General features: G+C 43.3%; 1 protein-coding gene across 1 annotated transcript in view; it reads left to right on the forward strand.

Annotated features, from left to right (window-relative positions):
• Positions 1 to 14,565, forward strand: part of LOC139277363 (metabotropic glutamate receptor 7-like) — a 921,672-nt gene that overhangs the window by 866,297 nt on the left and 40,810 nt on the right. Inside the window, exon 9 of the mRNA XM_070895726.1 lies at positions 9,082 to 9,328. Coding sequence (XP_070751827.1) covers positions 9,082 to 9,328 — 247 coding nt within the window. The remainder of the gene's footprint in view (positions 1 to 9,081; positions 9,329 to 14,565) is intronic.

Below are 14,565 nucleotides of genomic sequence, written 5' to 3' on the forward strand. Positions count from 1 at the left end.
GGGGAGGGTGATGTCATGTATCTCACATTACTGTATATAACTGTATCTTACTATGCTATACATGACTATAACTGGATATGACCTGCAACAATAAGCATACCTTACCACCAGGGGTGCACTTGCAGGAGACACTCCATACCTGTCTCACTGAGGTATATAAAGGGAGGTCTCAGGCAAATGCAGCACTGGAGAGCTGGAATTAAAGGTGCAGGTCCTGAGTGACCTTGACTTCAGCATGTGTCTCGTGTAAGTCAGTACATTAGAGTCAGGACTTAACAGAGGGAACCGCTACCTCCCAACTTGCGGAAGGGAGATTGTAGAATCCTTTCTCCAGAAAAGAGAAGGCTGAGAGGTGACCTGATAGAGGTCTTTAAGATTATAAAGGGTTTGGTCGGGTAGATGTGGAGAAGATGTTTCCACCAAAACTAGGGGCGATAAATATAAGATAGTCACCAATAAATCTAAAAGGGAATTCAGGAGAACCTTTACCCAATGAGTGATAAGAAGGTGGAACTCGCTACTACAAGGAATAGTTGAAGTAAAGAGCATAGATGAATTTAGGGGCAAGCTAGATAAACACATGAGAGAGAAAGAAATAGAAGGATCTGGTGATAGGTTTCGAATAGAGGTGAGGAAAGGTTCGTGTGCAGCAGAAACGCTGCCATGGACCAATTGGGCCAAATGGTATGTTTCTGTGCTGTAGATTCTGTGTAATTCTATATAATCCCAGAGATGGGGTGAAACTAGTCCCAGTATATTTATGTTCTGCGCTGACTCTATGCACAAGGTAAGGTTCCAGTGAAGATATATCATGTAATTTTGCTCCGTTTTAGTCCAAAAGCTCCTATTGCTATGATAAGAAAAAAACATAAAATGTAATTTGGAAATTAATGTGCTGTATGATGGTGCCTCAAAGCAAACTGCCACAATAGGCATGAATATACTTTTCGACATAAAAGGAAGTTCAGTTGCTATGGCCATCAAATAGTTTAAAAATCTGAACTCTCTTAATATGCCCGTATGAACTGATGCAGAAACATGCCAGAGAATCTTATCTCATTTTAAAAGGATCTTTCCAGCATCCATACCAGGCATCCGAATTTGGCAAATGTTCACTCGGGGGCAACAGCTAGTTGGAATTCTCACACATGTGTGACGGGAGCAAGGTTTTTTTAATGTCATAAACCTGTTTTGCATGTTTTACAAATGGACAAATGTCCAAAGACTGAGAATTATCACTAGCAGAATGAAGAAAGAAGGTAGAGGCCATTTGTTTTTTCGCCCATCAAGTTTTTCCATCCATGGAAAGCTTTACCACAGACGATTTTTGAGGCAGAGACGGTAACATCATTTAAAATGGAATTGACTAAGTTCTTTGGAAAAGGATATAAGAAGACGTGGGGGGAAGAAGTAGGGGAATGGGATCAGTTTAGACAGCTGCAGGTGAAGTGCTACCACTGGCACAGGTGCAATGGGACAAAAGCTTGCCTTCTGTGCTCCAATTTTAATGATTCTGATGTATTTCTAATCTGTTGCGATTTACTGGACTATAATACAGCTTGCAGGCAGAATAGGCCCTCATTATTCATTTTATCTCACGCTACCCCTGGGGTTCAACAATCTCCTCTCCTCCAGGTGGGTGGGCTTGATTCTATGGGCTCTGGTCAGTCCCTCTAGCAAGTAGCCATTCTTTAGGTTTGACTTCAGATGAACAGGGTCAGCAGGCTTTTTGACAGTAGGATGTATGGCAGCTAAGTAAGACCTGACATCCACAGACAGGTTTTGTAGCAGCTGTCATTGATACCGATGATCAGAAATGAGATACCAACTGATTTTCAGTCCAAAGACCAATAGCCACCCTAATGAGATCAGCTAACTCAACAACAACAACAACCACACAATTTATATAGCGTATTTAATGTAACAAAAAGTGTTTAATACTCCACTATGTGCATTTGTTACTGAGAGTGAGGAGGGAGATTATGTTGAGGCTGAGACCACTGCATCTTTTAAGGGGAAATTGGGATAAACATTTGAAGCATGGAATGATATAAGACAATAGTGTGATAGCCGGGCAGTAGGATTATTCTTGGATTGTTCCAACAAAGAGTTGGCATAGACATGAATGGCTGAATAGCCTCCTTCTGTACTGTAAACATCTATGGTACCCCAATCCCTAATACTCTTGTCTTTGCCAAGCTCCATTGGCTCCCAGTACACCACCACATTGAGGCTGAAATTCAGCCCTGCCAGAAAGCTGGAGCACTTATGATATTTTAAGTGTTTTTACCGCCGTCTCGGAAGAGGTCGACTCTTGATCCATACTCAGGTCTTTGTCTTTTTTTTTCGAGCAGACCGTAAGTTGGTCATAACGGGGGCAGAAGTGTGGCAATAAGTGCTGGTGCAGGGCGGGACTGAGTCTCTGCCACTGTCACTCAGCGGCGGAGTGGTGCTGATGCCAGTGCATGTGTGCGTCACTACGTCTATCCCTTAATTTAAAGGGGAGAGAATCGGTGATTTTTTTTTAGGTTCAGCTCCAAGAGTGGGTGCCAGGCTGCCTATTGGCGGCCTGGCCGAACCCGGGGGCCATAATTGCCGGCTGATCGGGAAGTCGGCTGGCATAAAAAAAACATGGCGGCGCGGTAGGGCGCCCTCCCCTTGAAGGGCCACCGTGTTGCCATGGCTCTCACACACAAATCAAGGTGCACCAACAGAAAAAGCTGTCAGGGGCACCGCACGGCAGATCAGAGCTTTTCTGAGGTAAATTCCATGCGGAGTGGGATGGAGGTGCAGGAGAGCGGCAGTGCGTGCTTTGATGACACGCTTGGGATGTTCGGCAGCAGCGGGGTGGAAGTGGGGAGCGTCCGAAAATCCCCGAGGTGAATTTGGCTCGTAGCAGCCAATGGACTGCAACACGGCGGCCACTCGATTCCGCCGCATGGCCGCCGCAAAATGGCAGTAACGGGCCTTATCCGGACCCATTGAATCTAAAATCCTCTTCCTCATTTACAAACTCCTCTGTGGCCTACATTTGCAACCTCCTCCAGCCCTACATGCTCGTCTGTGCCCATCATTCTTCTGAATCTGGCTGCTTGCCATCATACTACATAAAAGGCATTATATAAATGCAAGTTGCTATTTAGCTTTCAGGTGAACTGATCCTGAGATTTTAAGTGAGAAATTTATTTACTACTGCATTACAAGCTTAGTTGAGATTTTGTGTAAAGCACAGTGTAATGTTCATACTTGGTTCCGGAATGGATGAACTTTCAATGACCAAGATAAATATTCACTCTACTGGCTCTTACATGGCAAGGAAGTAGAATACAAAAGCCACACACAAGTGAATCCACAATCTTCTGACTCAGAGTTCTACCACTGAGCCATGGCTAACACCTGACTATTGTGCATTTTTGTATATTTTTGACATGGCTGCCCCATATTTGCTATGGAGGTCTGCTCTTTGTCTCAGAATGTGTCCAACAACGGTCAAAGCTGCAATAGACATAAGGCTGTTCCCCTCCCTTACTTCTGCTGCTTTCATCTAGGCTAAGATACAGACCTGTGCATTGCTGATGTATGGCCTTGTATGGTTGAATGGGATGTGGCAGAATTATAGCCCGGCAACTGGCCAACAGCTGCCTCTTATTGCTTTGTGTAGTTGGATATTGAACAAGACGTGTTCAGTTGGACATTAAATATCCCATAGCAATACTTACAGAGCAGTGAATTTTCTCGACCAATGTATCTCCTGCAAACAACAGCATCAGAAAAAGATTAACTAGTTATTCATCCAAAGCATTGCCAAAAGTTAAATGCAACTAGGAATGGCATGATAACCCGGAGACAGATTTGAAGAATCAGCAGTTGATGGGCTTTAATAAAGCTTTAAAAACTGTGATCCTATAGGAAAGGTACTTTTACAGTCTATAATAATCAGGCATTCAATTTTTTTTAAAAAATCAGTTTTAGTAACCTAACAATCTATTGCAGAGGACAGTTGGATACAGACTTGACTGAGGAGAAAGAGAGTTAATTTACTTAAATCCTCAAGCTACTAATAAAGAAACACGATATACCTAAACTCTAACTGTGAATATTCAGAGTTTGGATCCAGATCTATAGTGTCCATAATATACGTTGGCCCGTAAATTGGGCTACTTACCACAATCCGTTAGCACTGGAATCCTGGCCAAAAAATTGCAGCTGCTACTCGAACGGCCTTCTCTGGCACGGGACTCGGCAGCCACCATTTTGGTGACGACCTTTGCGCTGATGATGGCAGTGCTGGCCTGGAGATGCAAATGGGAAGAGCGTGCAACCAGAACGGCGTTGCACAGTAAGTTTAACATTGGGCACGGGTGCCAATTTACTAGTCCCGTCATTTTCGGCACCCGTTAACACGGCCCACGTGACACTGGCAGGTTTTCACTGATATCGAGTTTCTAGGATATTATTTTACTCCATTTTTAATCCAATAAATGATATCCATACACTAGCATGAAAAAAACAATAACTGATCACCAGGGACCCCGGATTTATCATTCCCTCCCATTTCATTTCTTGGATACATAGGCTCATTGTAATTCAGAGCACAAGAGATCACTATTACCGCCTGCCGACTTTTTTGGGGCGGAATCAGCAAAATGGGCGAAATCCACGCCCATAATATCACCCAGCGTTACTTTCCGCACGGAATTAACGCCGAGATTCAATACGAACGTCCGCCCACTGTTTTTTGTCGTAAAGAGCATATTTACCCATACCTAGCGGCCATGGAGACACCCATCATCAATTTCACCACCTCGCACACATATCGCCCAGAATATCGCTCGCTCAAAAAAACGTCCACTAAAAGTGGAACTAACTGGAACGAACACCAACGGTGTGGCTGGCATTTGTTAAATCCCATTCTTACGTGAGGAGCTGATATCTGAAAGATTTGCCTGAAAGAGTGCTGATGTGAGTGACAATGCTGACACATTACTGTGTGTGTGCAGTTCAGACATCAATGGTGCCCATCACCTTGGTGCCAGTTAAAGTTTACGTTGATTGATGTTAACTTGTATCTAACCCTTTCATGGTAAGGAATCACCAGTGTGTAACGGTCCAGCTTTCTGAGACAATGCGCAACAAGGTTATGTTCAGTAACCTGTTATTGAACATAAGTATCACAGCCAATAACACCCAACCCCCGCCCACATCCCACTTTTTCCACCATTGACATAAATCACATGTTCAACATGTCCAGCAACACAGAATACAAAGGCAAAGCAGGAGAATGGTCCCCAGCCCCCATACATTACAACAAATTGCATACACCTAGATGGAGATATAACACAGCCATCACCTGCGCACATGTACCTCACTTTCCTTCCCCCCTCTCCTTCTACCCACCTCTACCCCTTCCCCTCCTCACTCCATGGCGCCTGGCCGAGGAGCTCCTCAGGCGGTGCCTCATTGGGGGGGGTGGGGATGAAGGCAGATGACGTGGTTGCATGGGTACGGGAGCGGGGGGTGCCAAGGGGCAACATTCTCTGATGCAGAAGCAGGATCTTGGTCCTTGCTCTCATCTGTCGTTCACAGTGGTGGTGCGAAACCTAGGGATGGAGTGCCGTGCTCGGGAACCACTGGGAAGCCTGTGGCAGCAGTGTTTCTGGCTATCGCATCCAGGGACTCCGTCATGCATGGAATGTACTCGGCATGGCTGCTAACTGTCGGGATATGCCCTCCAATGCTTCGATGAGCTGGTCACCAATGTCTACAGTCCTCCTGGACAACTGTACTATGTCTCTGCCGTCATGTCGCACTTGTGGAGCAGATCTGCCGCGTCCACGAGGCCTCCGCGGGGTCGGTGCTGTCCTGGGGACAAATAGGGTGCCCTGTGGAGAGGTGCTTGGGGCCGGTACCTCCAGAATGGAGGCGGAAATGACTGGAGGACCACTAAATGGCCTTTGGGTGGAATGGCTTCTGGAGCGTGGCGATGCAGGTTCTTCGAAGTCCGCGCTCTCACCCGTGGAGAACAGACCAGTGGATTGACGGGCGAGAATCAGAGCTCCTCAGCACCAGATGTAGTAGGATTGTCCACTGACTCCTGCCCCGCGCCCCCACCTTCTGGCCTCTGTGGCCTTGCCTGGGGCCGCTGACTGAGCTACAAAACACAAATGAGGTTTTTAGGGGAGAAAGGGGTGCTAGGGTGACAAGGTCAGTCCAGCACTACACACAGCATATGTACGACAAAAGCATCAATGCTATCAAAATCATCACAGACATCACATTTCATGACCATCAACACATTGTGCGGTTGCAATGATTTTCATTAGGCCAGCATTATTTGTATGACACCTTTAGAAATCATCTAACATATATGATTGTTTGGATGTGAGTGGGTGTGGCATCTATAGATTTTACATGATGCAATGGTGTAAGCTTTACTCACGTGGCATCACTTCAGGGTCTGCAGCTGCGTCCATGGCTGTCCAGGGGTGCTTCCTCACAAGTGCGAGCACTCGCTCCTTTATCTCTGTGATGTTGCTGGCGACAGGTGGTCTCTGGTGGCCAACCGTTCGCCTCTGCACGGACCTCATCGTCGATAGCTTCTTCTGTAAAAGGTGACAGGACGACATGGCATGAGATCATTGCCTGATATCATTGCTAGGTACTGTCACAGAGACTGATACAACACATAACCGACAAATGTAATCATGATTATTATGATTATTATCATTCTTTACCTAAAGACGTACACCATGACCGCAAGCTTTGAGTAAAACATTTCCGGTAAAAGTGCAAGACCTCACATCTGTTGATGGTCACACATAACTGTTACAAATCAAATGTTATCAATACTTAAGTACATGTAAATCAATGTAATACTTACTCTTGCGGATCCCACAAGGTTGTTCCATCGTTTGTGGCATTGGTTGTCTTCACGCACCTCGTTGGTCGCTGACGAGACCACCTCTGCTATCTCGGCCCATATCTTCTGGTAGGCCTTTGGGATGGGCTTCCCACACCCTTCCTGTGTCAAATCGCCCCAGCGTAACTCAACCTCCTGCAGGATGGAGGCATTTGCCTTGTCCGAGAACCTCTGGCTCTTTTGTGGCCTCCAATGTGCTCCTCTCCCACCTCACTGCTCTGTCCAACATCAGTTTACACAGCGTGCTCTGATGCCTCCTCCTCTCTCTCCATTATAGGGCAAATTTTGTCAAATATGTGGCTGGTAACAGCTAATTTTTATTTGCCTACTTGCTGTGAAACTCTAAAGTCTCCCTCCTTCCTCCCAAAGCAGCCACACCACACCCAGCCACGCCTTCAGTCCCTCTGGGCTCCCTCTCTCTCTACCTACTCTTCTGCGCATGACATGGTGACCTTTGACCTCCAGAATTGCGGGAATCGAACATTGCCATGCCGTTGCTAAGGACGGCCACACTTTACGGCAGATGGTCAAAAAAATGTAATGCTACTGCCCATTTGGTATCGCTCACGGTAACGCTCATTTTCAAAAATGTAAACTAGGTGTTTTGTGAATGGGCGCGAAGCCTTTTTTAATATCCACGCCGGAAATAACGCCCATTTTTGGGTGATAACCACAAAAGTGGACGTTCTAGCCCCTGGTCTTTGTTTGCAATTGGTTCAGTTTCTTAAGTAAAAGTGACCAATCAGAACTCAAAAGTAGTCACTACAGACATGATTTTTATTAGAATGGGTTCGCTCTGGAACAAGTGATTCAATTTAATTCTGTCAACAAAAATGCTAAGTCAGTGATTTGAAAAACCACAAAGACAATTTAAGCCTATTTGGGTTAATCCTCCATAGGTGAAAGTTTAAGTTAATTCAATGTCTTCATATGCATCTACTATTTTTTTTAAAAATGGTCACAGATGGACATAACACAAGTTACCAGCTCTGGACCCTCTGCACATATTTATAACAAAAAAATTGTATTTATATAGCATCTCATCATGTCTGTTAGAAATGTCTTGGAATGCTTCACATACAATGAATTATTTTGAACTGCATTGACACTTGTGTAGGTAAATGCAGCAGCCATTTTTGCACAGTCAGATCTCAGAAATGGCAGTGAGATGAATGACCAGTTAATCTGTTTTTCTGATGGTGTTGGTTGAGGGAACAATGTTGCAAAGGCATGGTTATGACATATTTAACATCCATCTGAACCGCTCAATCAGGCAGATGGGACCTCATCATTTTTAACATCATTATCGACATGAGGAAAATCTTTTTTATGCAACGAGTGGTTAGGATTGGGAATGCACTGTCTGGTAGTGTGGTAGATGCAGATTCAATAGTAGCCTTCAAAAGGGAATTGGATAAATACTGGAAGGAGAAAACATTACAGGGAAATGGGGAAAGAGCGGGGGAGTGGGAATAACTGGATTGCTCTTCGAAAGAGCTGATGCAGACTTAATGGGCCGATTGCTCTCCTTCTCTGCTGCACTATTCTATGATTATATGTCATGCGAAAAACGTTGTTGCCGCCATTATAGTCAGCATTGGCAGCTGCGAGCAACCACACCAGTTGGTGTCTTGTTCTTCGATATAATCTAATGGTAGATTAATGAAACTGTTTTGCATGGTGATGCATTTCTCAATTTTATGGCACTATCATTTCCTGTAGGGCGGTGTACCTGGACTTCCTGACATTCAAGTGGGAAGGAAAGATTTCACTGAGGTGTGTTTGAGTGATATCTGTGGACCATCGAAGCATAAAACATGCAACTGTGGATAATCACAGTAGCAATATTTTTAATGTTGAGTAAAGTTATATGTCACATGCTCTCAAAATGATGTTAGGTGCCAATCTGACAATCTGGATATGATTTAAAAATAAAACATTGCATATATGTTGCTCCAATATATTACCTATTGAGTGCAAGGTTTCCATCTCCTATGCTTTCCACCCTTTGAGCTTTATTAGCATGATGATCTCCAAGTTGGAATGAAATATGGGAAATAACACATGGTGAACATTGTAACTTTCTGTGCTCATCATTGACTTTGAAGAGCCAAGTGTTGATGTAACAATCTTCATATAACCCTCATTATTTTATTTTCCAGTTGTACATACAGACCACCACCCTAACCATATCCATGAATCTAAGTGCTTCTGTGGCTCTGGGTATGCTCTACATGCCGAAGGTCTACATCATCATCTTTCACCCAGAGCAGAACGTCCAGAAGAGAAAGCGCAGCTTCAAGGCAGTGGTAACCGCGGCAACAATGTCTTCACGACTATCCCACAAATCCTCGGACAGGCCTAACGGTGAAGCCAAAACAGAGCTGTGTGAAAATGTAGATCCGAACAGTAAGTAAATGAGATGTATGTGTGACTTCATTGTTTATTATGGTCTGTGTCCAAAGTGTTGATGAGTGGCTATACCTAATAGCTTCAATATGACAAGAAAATACTGGAAATACTCAACAAGTCAGGCAGCATCTGCGGAGAGAGGAACAGAGTTAATACTTCAGTTCACAGGGCAGTTCTGATGAAAGGTCATCGAACTGAAACGTTAACTCTGTTTCTCTCTCCACAGATGCTGCTTGCCTCGCTGAGTATTTCCAGCATTTTCTGTTTTTATTTCAGATTTGCAGCATCCGCAGTACAATATTTTGCTTTTGCAATAGCTTCAATAGGACACTCACTTACTAACCTGTTGAGTTAACAGTAAAGGAAGTTCTGTTTGAACTAGTAACTTATTATAGTTAGATTACTGTTCTCAGTTAGTATTCATGACTCATAGCCTGTTGCCTGATGTGGTTAAAAATGTAGTGCATATTTCAGTCCTCGAGATCCTTGTGCTGTAATTTTAAATTCTTTCAATGATGCCATGACCCAAGAAACCATCACAGCTGCAAAAGTAAATGGCTGAGTAATGTGATTGGAGACCGTTTTAATTTGATACTAACACTGAAAACAAATACCGCACCAGAGGCTATTTATTTCAATAATTTGAACCTAAGTGTGTATTCTCTTACTGTCATGTTTGGTCACAGTCATGAAACTTGAGGAACATACATGTCTTCGGAAAGATCGACCAGTGTGTCAGAAACCTGCGGTAACAAAAAAAACCCTGTTTATTTTTGCATGACTAAGTTCCACGCTGAGAATCATTTTGTTTGTATATTTCTCTTGGTGTTAATTGCTACCCAATATATTTCATAAGTACTTTGATTTTGCCATGTTAAGTGAGAAGAAAGATTAAATTCCTGCACAGATAACATTTTCTTTACAAGGGAAAAAGTGATGAAGAATTTGGTTAAGAAGATGCATTTATATAAAATGGGGGCAAAATAAATAGATAGGAATAGATTGATAAAAAGTGATCAAACAGTAAATGATGAAAGCAATATCCTTTTGTGAAGAACTGAAGTGGATAGAACCTTGAATAGAAGAAGATAATGAGAAGTGATTTAAAATATCAGGAAATTCAATCAAAGGTCCAGAATGAAAATACTGATATCTTAATCAGGAAGCCTGACCAAAGGCAGCTGACATTTTGTCCATTCAGTGTTGTCAATTGTTGAATGGATTTGTACAAATTTGAATCTGCTACAAACACTTTCTGGGATTCATTGGAGTCAGTCACTCCATTCAGCAGTCTGCATGCTTTACTTTTATGGAGGTTGATTCAAACCACCTTGTATCTACTAGTACAATAGTATAATTAGTATAACCCAGGGATCTAATGATAGCATCCCTTTGTGATCTGAACCGGATATTTGTATCCTTCGCATCTGTATTTCTCCAATCTCATGAGGATGACTGAGAAAACACTTGATGGGATGAGATTTGATGTGAATCACTTCTGATTTCCCATCAGATGAACATACTGAACAGTCGTGATCAGTATCGCTCACTTCCATCAATACGAATTGTCTTTGCATAATATAAAAATAATGAGCACGCTCTGCTATTCCATTGTGGTGGATGTTCTTGCTTCAGTTGAAGTTCATTTTCAAACTCGTCTGTCCCATAATCCATCGTTCACACAGTCCTTTGCTGCCTGACTGTAGATTTCACAGCTTTTTTTTTTAAGTCTGACTTCAGTATTAGCTTTATCAAACTACCCCTTTCTCAAAGAGCAAACTCTGACTTGGTAATGTGCATTGCTGAGTTCAAATGGATCAGGTGGATGCAGCAGCAATGAGTGTATATGATCACTAGACTGCCAATTATCTTTCATTGTCTTCAGCACAATGATTCAGATGCAGTGTTGAAACCCAACTTAAAGCTGGCAACCTGTTGTCCTGTCAATTCAATCCCTTGAGGGCTATACTTCACTCAATATTAGTATGTTTAACAAACCCGTGGTGCTGTAAGTTGAACTTCATAAACATGGGACACTATAATGCCTTTGTATATTAGTCGATGCCCTGTGGTGTTTTTTTTAATTAAGTCATGGAATGTGGGTGCCGCTGGCAAGGCCGGCATTTATTGCCCATCCCTAATTGCCCTTGAGAAGATGGTGGTGAGCCGCCTTCTTCAATCACTGTACTCTGTGTGGTGAAGGCACTCCCACAGTGACTTTGTCGTAGCAGTTTGGTACAACTGAATGGCTTGCTAGGCCATTTCAGAGGGCAGTTAAGAGTCAAACACATTTATGTGTGGATCTGGAGTCACATGTAGGCCAGATAAGGTAAGGATGACAGATTCCATTCCCTAAAGGCCATTTGTGAGGCAGATGGTACATGGTAGTTACATGGTCACCATTACTGTTACTAGCTTTTAATTCCAGAAATATTTAATTAACTGAATTTAAATTCCCCAGCTGCCATGGTGGGATTTGAACTCACGTCTCCAGATCACTGCTGCGGGCCTCTGGATTACTAGTCCAGAAATAATCACTATGCAACCATTCCCATGTTGCACATGGGGAGTCAAGATCGAATGTAGTCTTTGGGTGAAGAGAAGATAGAGAGCAGGATTTATTGGATCAGACCATGCAGCCATAATACAGCCACCATTTTAAAGCCATAGGGGGAGAAATTTGGTTGGATAGTGTCCCTCGTGAGGGGCGCTACAGGGGCACTAAAGGGTTTGCAGCCGTGAGCGCCGACATTCGCATCGCTCGGCAAATTGAGTGTGCTGGTACCGCCGGTGCTGAGGAGTATTGCCTGGAAGGGTCTCGCCAGTGTGCAATGCCCCGGGATCGACACGGAGGCAAAGTTTGGTTTGCGCTGCACCCGTAGCGCCTCCTAGTGACCCCGCCAGAGAAGGCAGGTGTGCAGAGCTATCCCGGGGCGCTAAGGGAAGGCATGACTGCATCAGGTAAGTGTGATTGATATATTTTTTTTGCGATTTAAATTTATTTGGGGTGAATAATGTATAGGGATGTTTTTTTATGTTTTTTGTGTTTTTTGTTCCGAATTTTTGTTGTTGCAGGGAGGGCTCTGATAGGTCGCTACGAAGCTGCCCCTTTAGCATAGGATATTCAGTTGCGGACCCAGGTGTGCAAATTCAGTTTTTGCGCCCGAAGAAAAGTGTGGAACACTCCATTCCACTCTTGGAGCAAAAACTGAATGTTGCTGTTTCCGTCGCTGAATGTTTTCCACCGCTAAGTTTAGAGGCCACCTGACATTAGCGCCTCAGGAACCCTCAGCAACATTTCTAGCCCATTCACTCTGTTTCTCCTTTTTATAAACTTCGATGCTATACTAATTATAGTTAAATAACAAAATATATGTCAATTTGAGAAGCAGAGCAGTAGAGCTGCCTGGATCAATTGCGTTTCTCTGCAGCACAGATGGAGGAGCTAGGAGATATACAACTGCTACAGCAGGCAGAGTCTCCGAACTGTGACTGAAACTACAGCAGACCGTCAAGTGTTATATCGCTGCCATTTGTAGAGGATGTAATTACACTGTGACAAGCTAATAAGACAGGTTGTATTATAAAGGTGGGCATGGAAATTTATAATGAAAGTGCCTTCCCCTTTAAGTATGCTTTTGAGAGCCTCATTGTTTTATAAATGACCAAACCATGCACCTGGAAGAGGAAATTATCTTTTTAGAACCAAAATGTTCAAGATAAGATCATAGAGTAAGACCACAGCACAGTGACTGTCCCACTGCTAAAATGGGGCACGAAGGGAATTTCAGACAAACAAGTTAGCATTTGTACACAAGAATCCCATAATCTGTAGACTTGTACAATTCCAATGAACAGCTGTCTGAAAAAATTTGGAAATAAGAAAAACGCAAGTTAGTTGGTAATTATAGTTAATTGCTTTGGAACAAAGTGATTTGATATCACACAATAAAATGTAATTTACTTTACTATGTGATAAAGTCACATACTTTGAATTCAGAGATAAACTTGGTGGATTGTTAGCAGAAATGATGAAATGAGAACAGAGGATTCTTGCTCAACCTATTATTCATGCTACACGGAGATCTCATTAATTATCTCCAATAAAAACTGATTAGTCCTTGATTTTATTTATTTACTTCATTTAATAAATAAATGATTCATATCGGGAATTTGTGATACATTCAAATATAACTCACAGGAGACTTTGTAACTCACAGCCAACAAAGTTAAAGGTGACTTGTATAATTGTCCTCATTGGTTAGGTATCGATGGGTATTCACTTATAATGGCCAGATTTTGTTCCTGCACTCTTCAGCTCAAAGCATTGTTGCCCACTATGTTGCTGAAAGTGTGAGCTGATACCAGCGCAGCAAGGGAAACAGGGCATCCAGGACCTCAGTGAATAGGGCATCCAAATGGGTATCTCCTTTACCAATGAGATTTAAGGATTGAGAAATAAACAGCAGAAGGACTGAGAAGAAGGGTGAATTAAAGGGGGTTAATTCAATGTCAAATCAGGTACAGAAAGAGAAATAAAGAGAGGGAAAGACAGATTGGATTGAGAGAAATAAGAGATAGAAATGAAAAGTAAGGAAAAAAATTACACAATGTTAGATTTGATATCTTTAAAATCTTCTAAAACAGTTCACAACCCAAAGGAATGAAACACCACCCTTATTCTCGGTGCCAGGGAGGTAGATTGGCAGTCATTAACATTTATCGGGGCTGAAATTGGTCATCCGCCCATTTCTCAGCGGTATGCCAGCGGTATGTCGTTTCATTCCGGCGGGTACCGCTGGGGCGGAGTGCTGACAAAATTGGTCCAGGAGGTCCTGAGCGGTGCGTTAGCGGAGTGCGATGGACGGTCTGCTCTGGCGGTGCAGGGTAAATTGTCTGGGACTCGGGACTCTTTGGGTCCTGAGTTCCGCGCACACACGTCATTCCCCCACCCCGCCTCTTGAGAAGAGCAGTCCGGAGGCCAGAGACTGCTGAGGTCGGGTCGTAGGTAAGCGTCTTGAGGTACGTTTAGATTTTTAATTGTTTTGTGCCGTGTTTTTGATTTATTTATGATACTTATATTGTTATTTATTTATATATTTATTTTCTCATTTTTTTGGGGGGGAGAATAGATTTCTGGGGGGGGAGGTGGGATTAGATCTCGGGGTGGGGGGGGAGGACTTGATCGCTGGGGGGATTAGATCTCTGGGGGGGGTTAGTTCTCTCTGGGAGGG

Source organism: Pristiophorus japonicus, chromosome 12 (assembly GCF_044704955.1).
Source record: "Pristiophorus japonicus isolate sPriJap1 chromosome 12, sPriJap1.hap1, whole genome shotgun sequence".
NCBI classification, from domain to species: Eukaryota; Metazoa; Chordata; class Chondrichthyes; family Pristiophoridae; genus Pristiophorus; species Pristiophorus japonicus.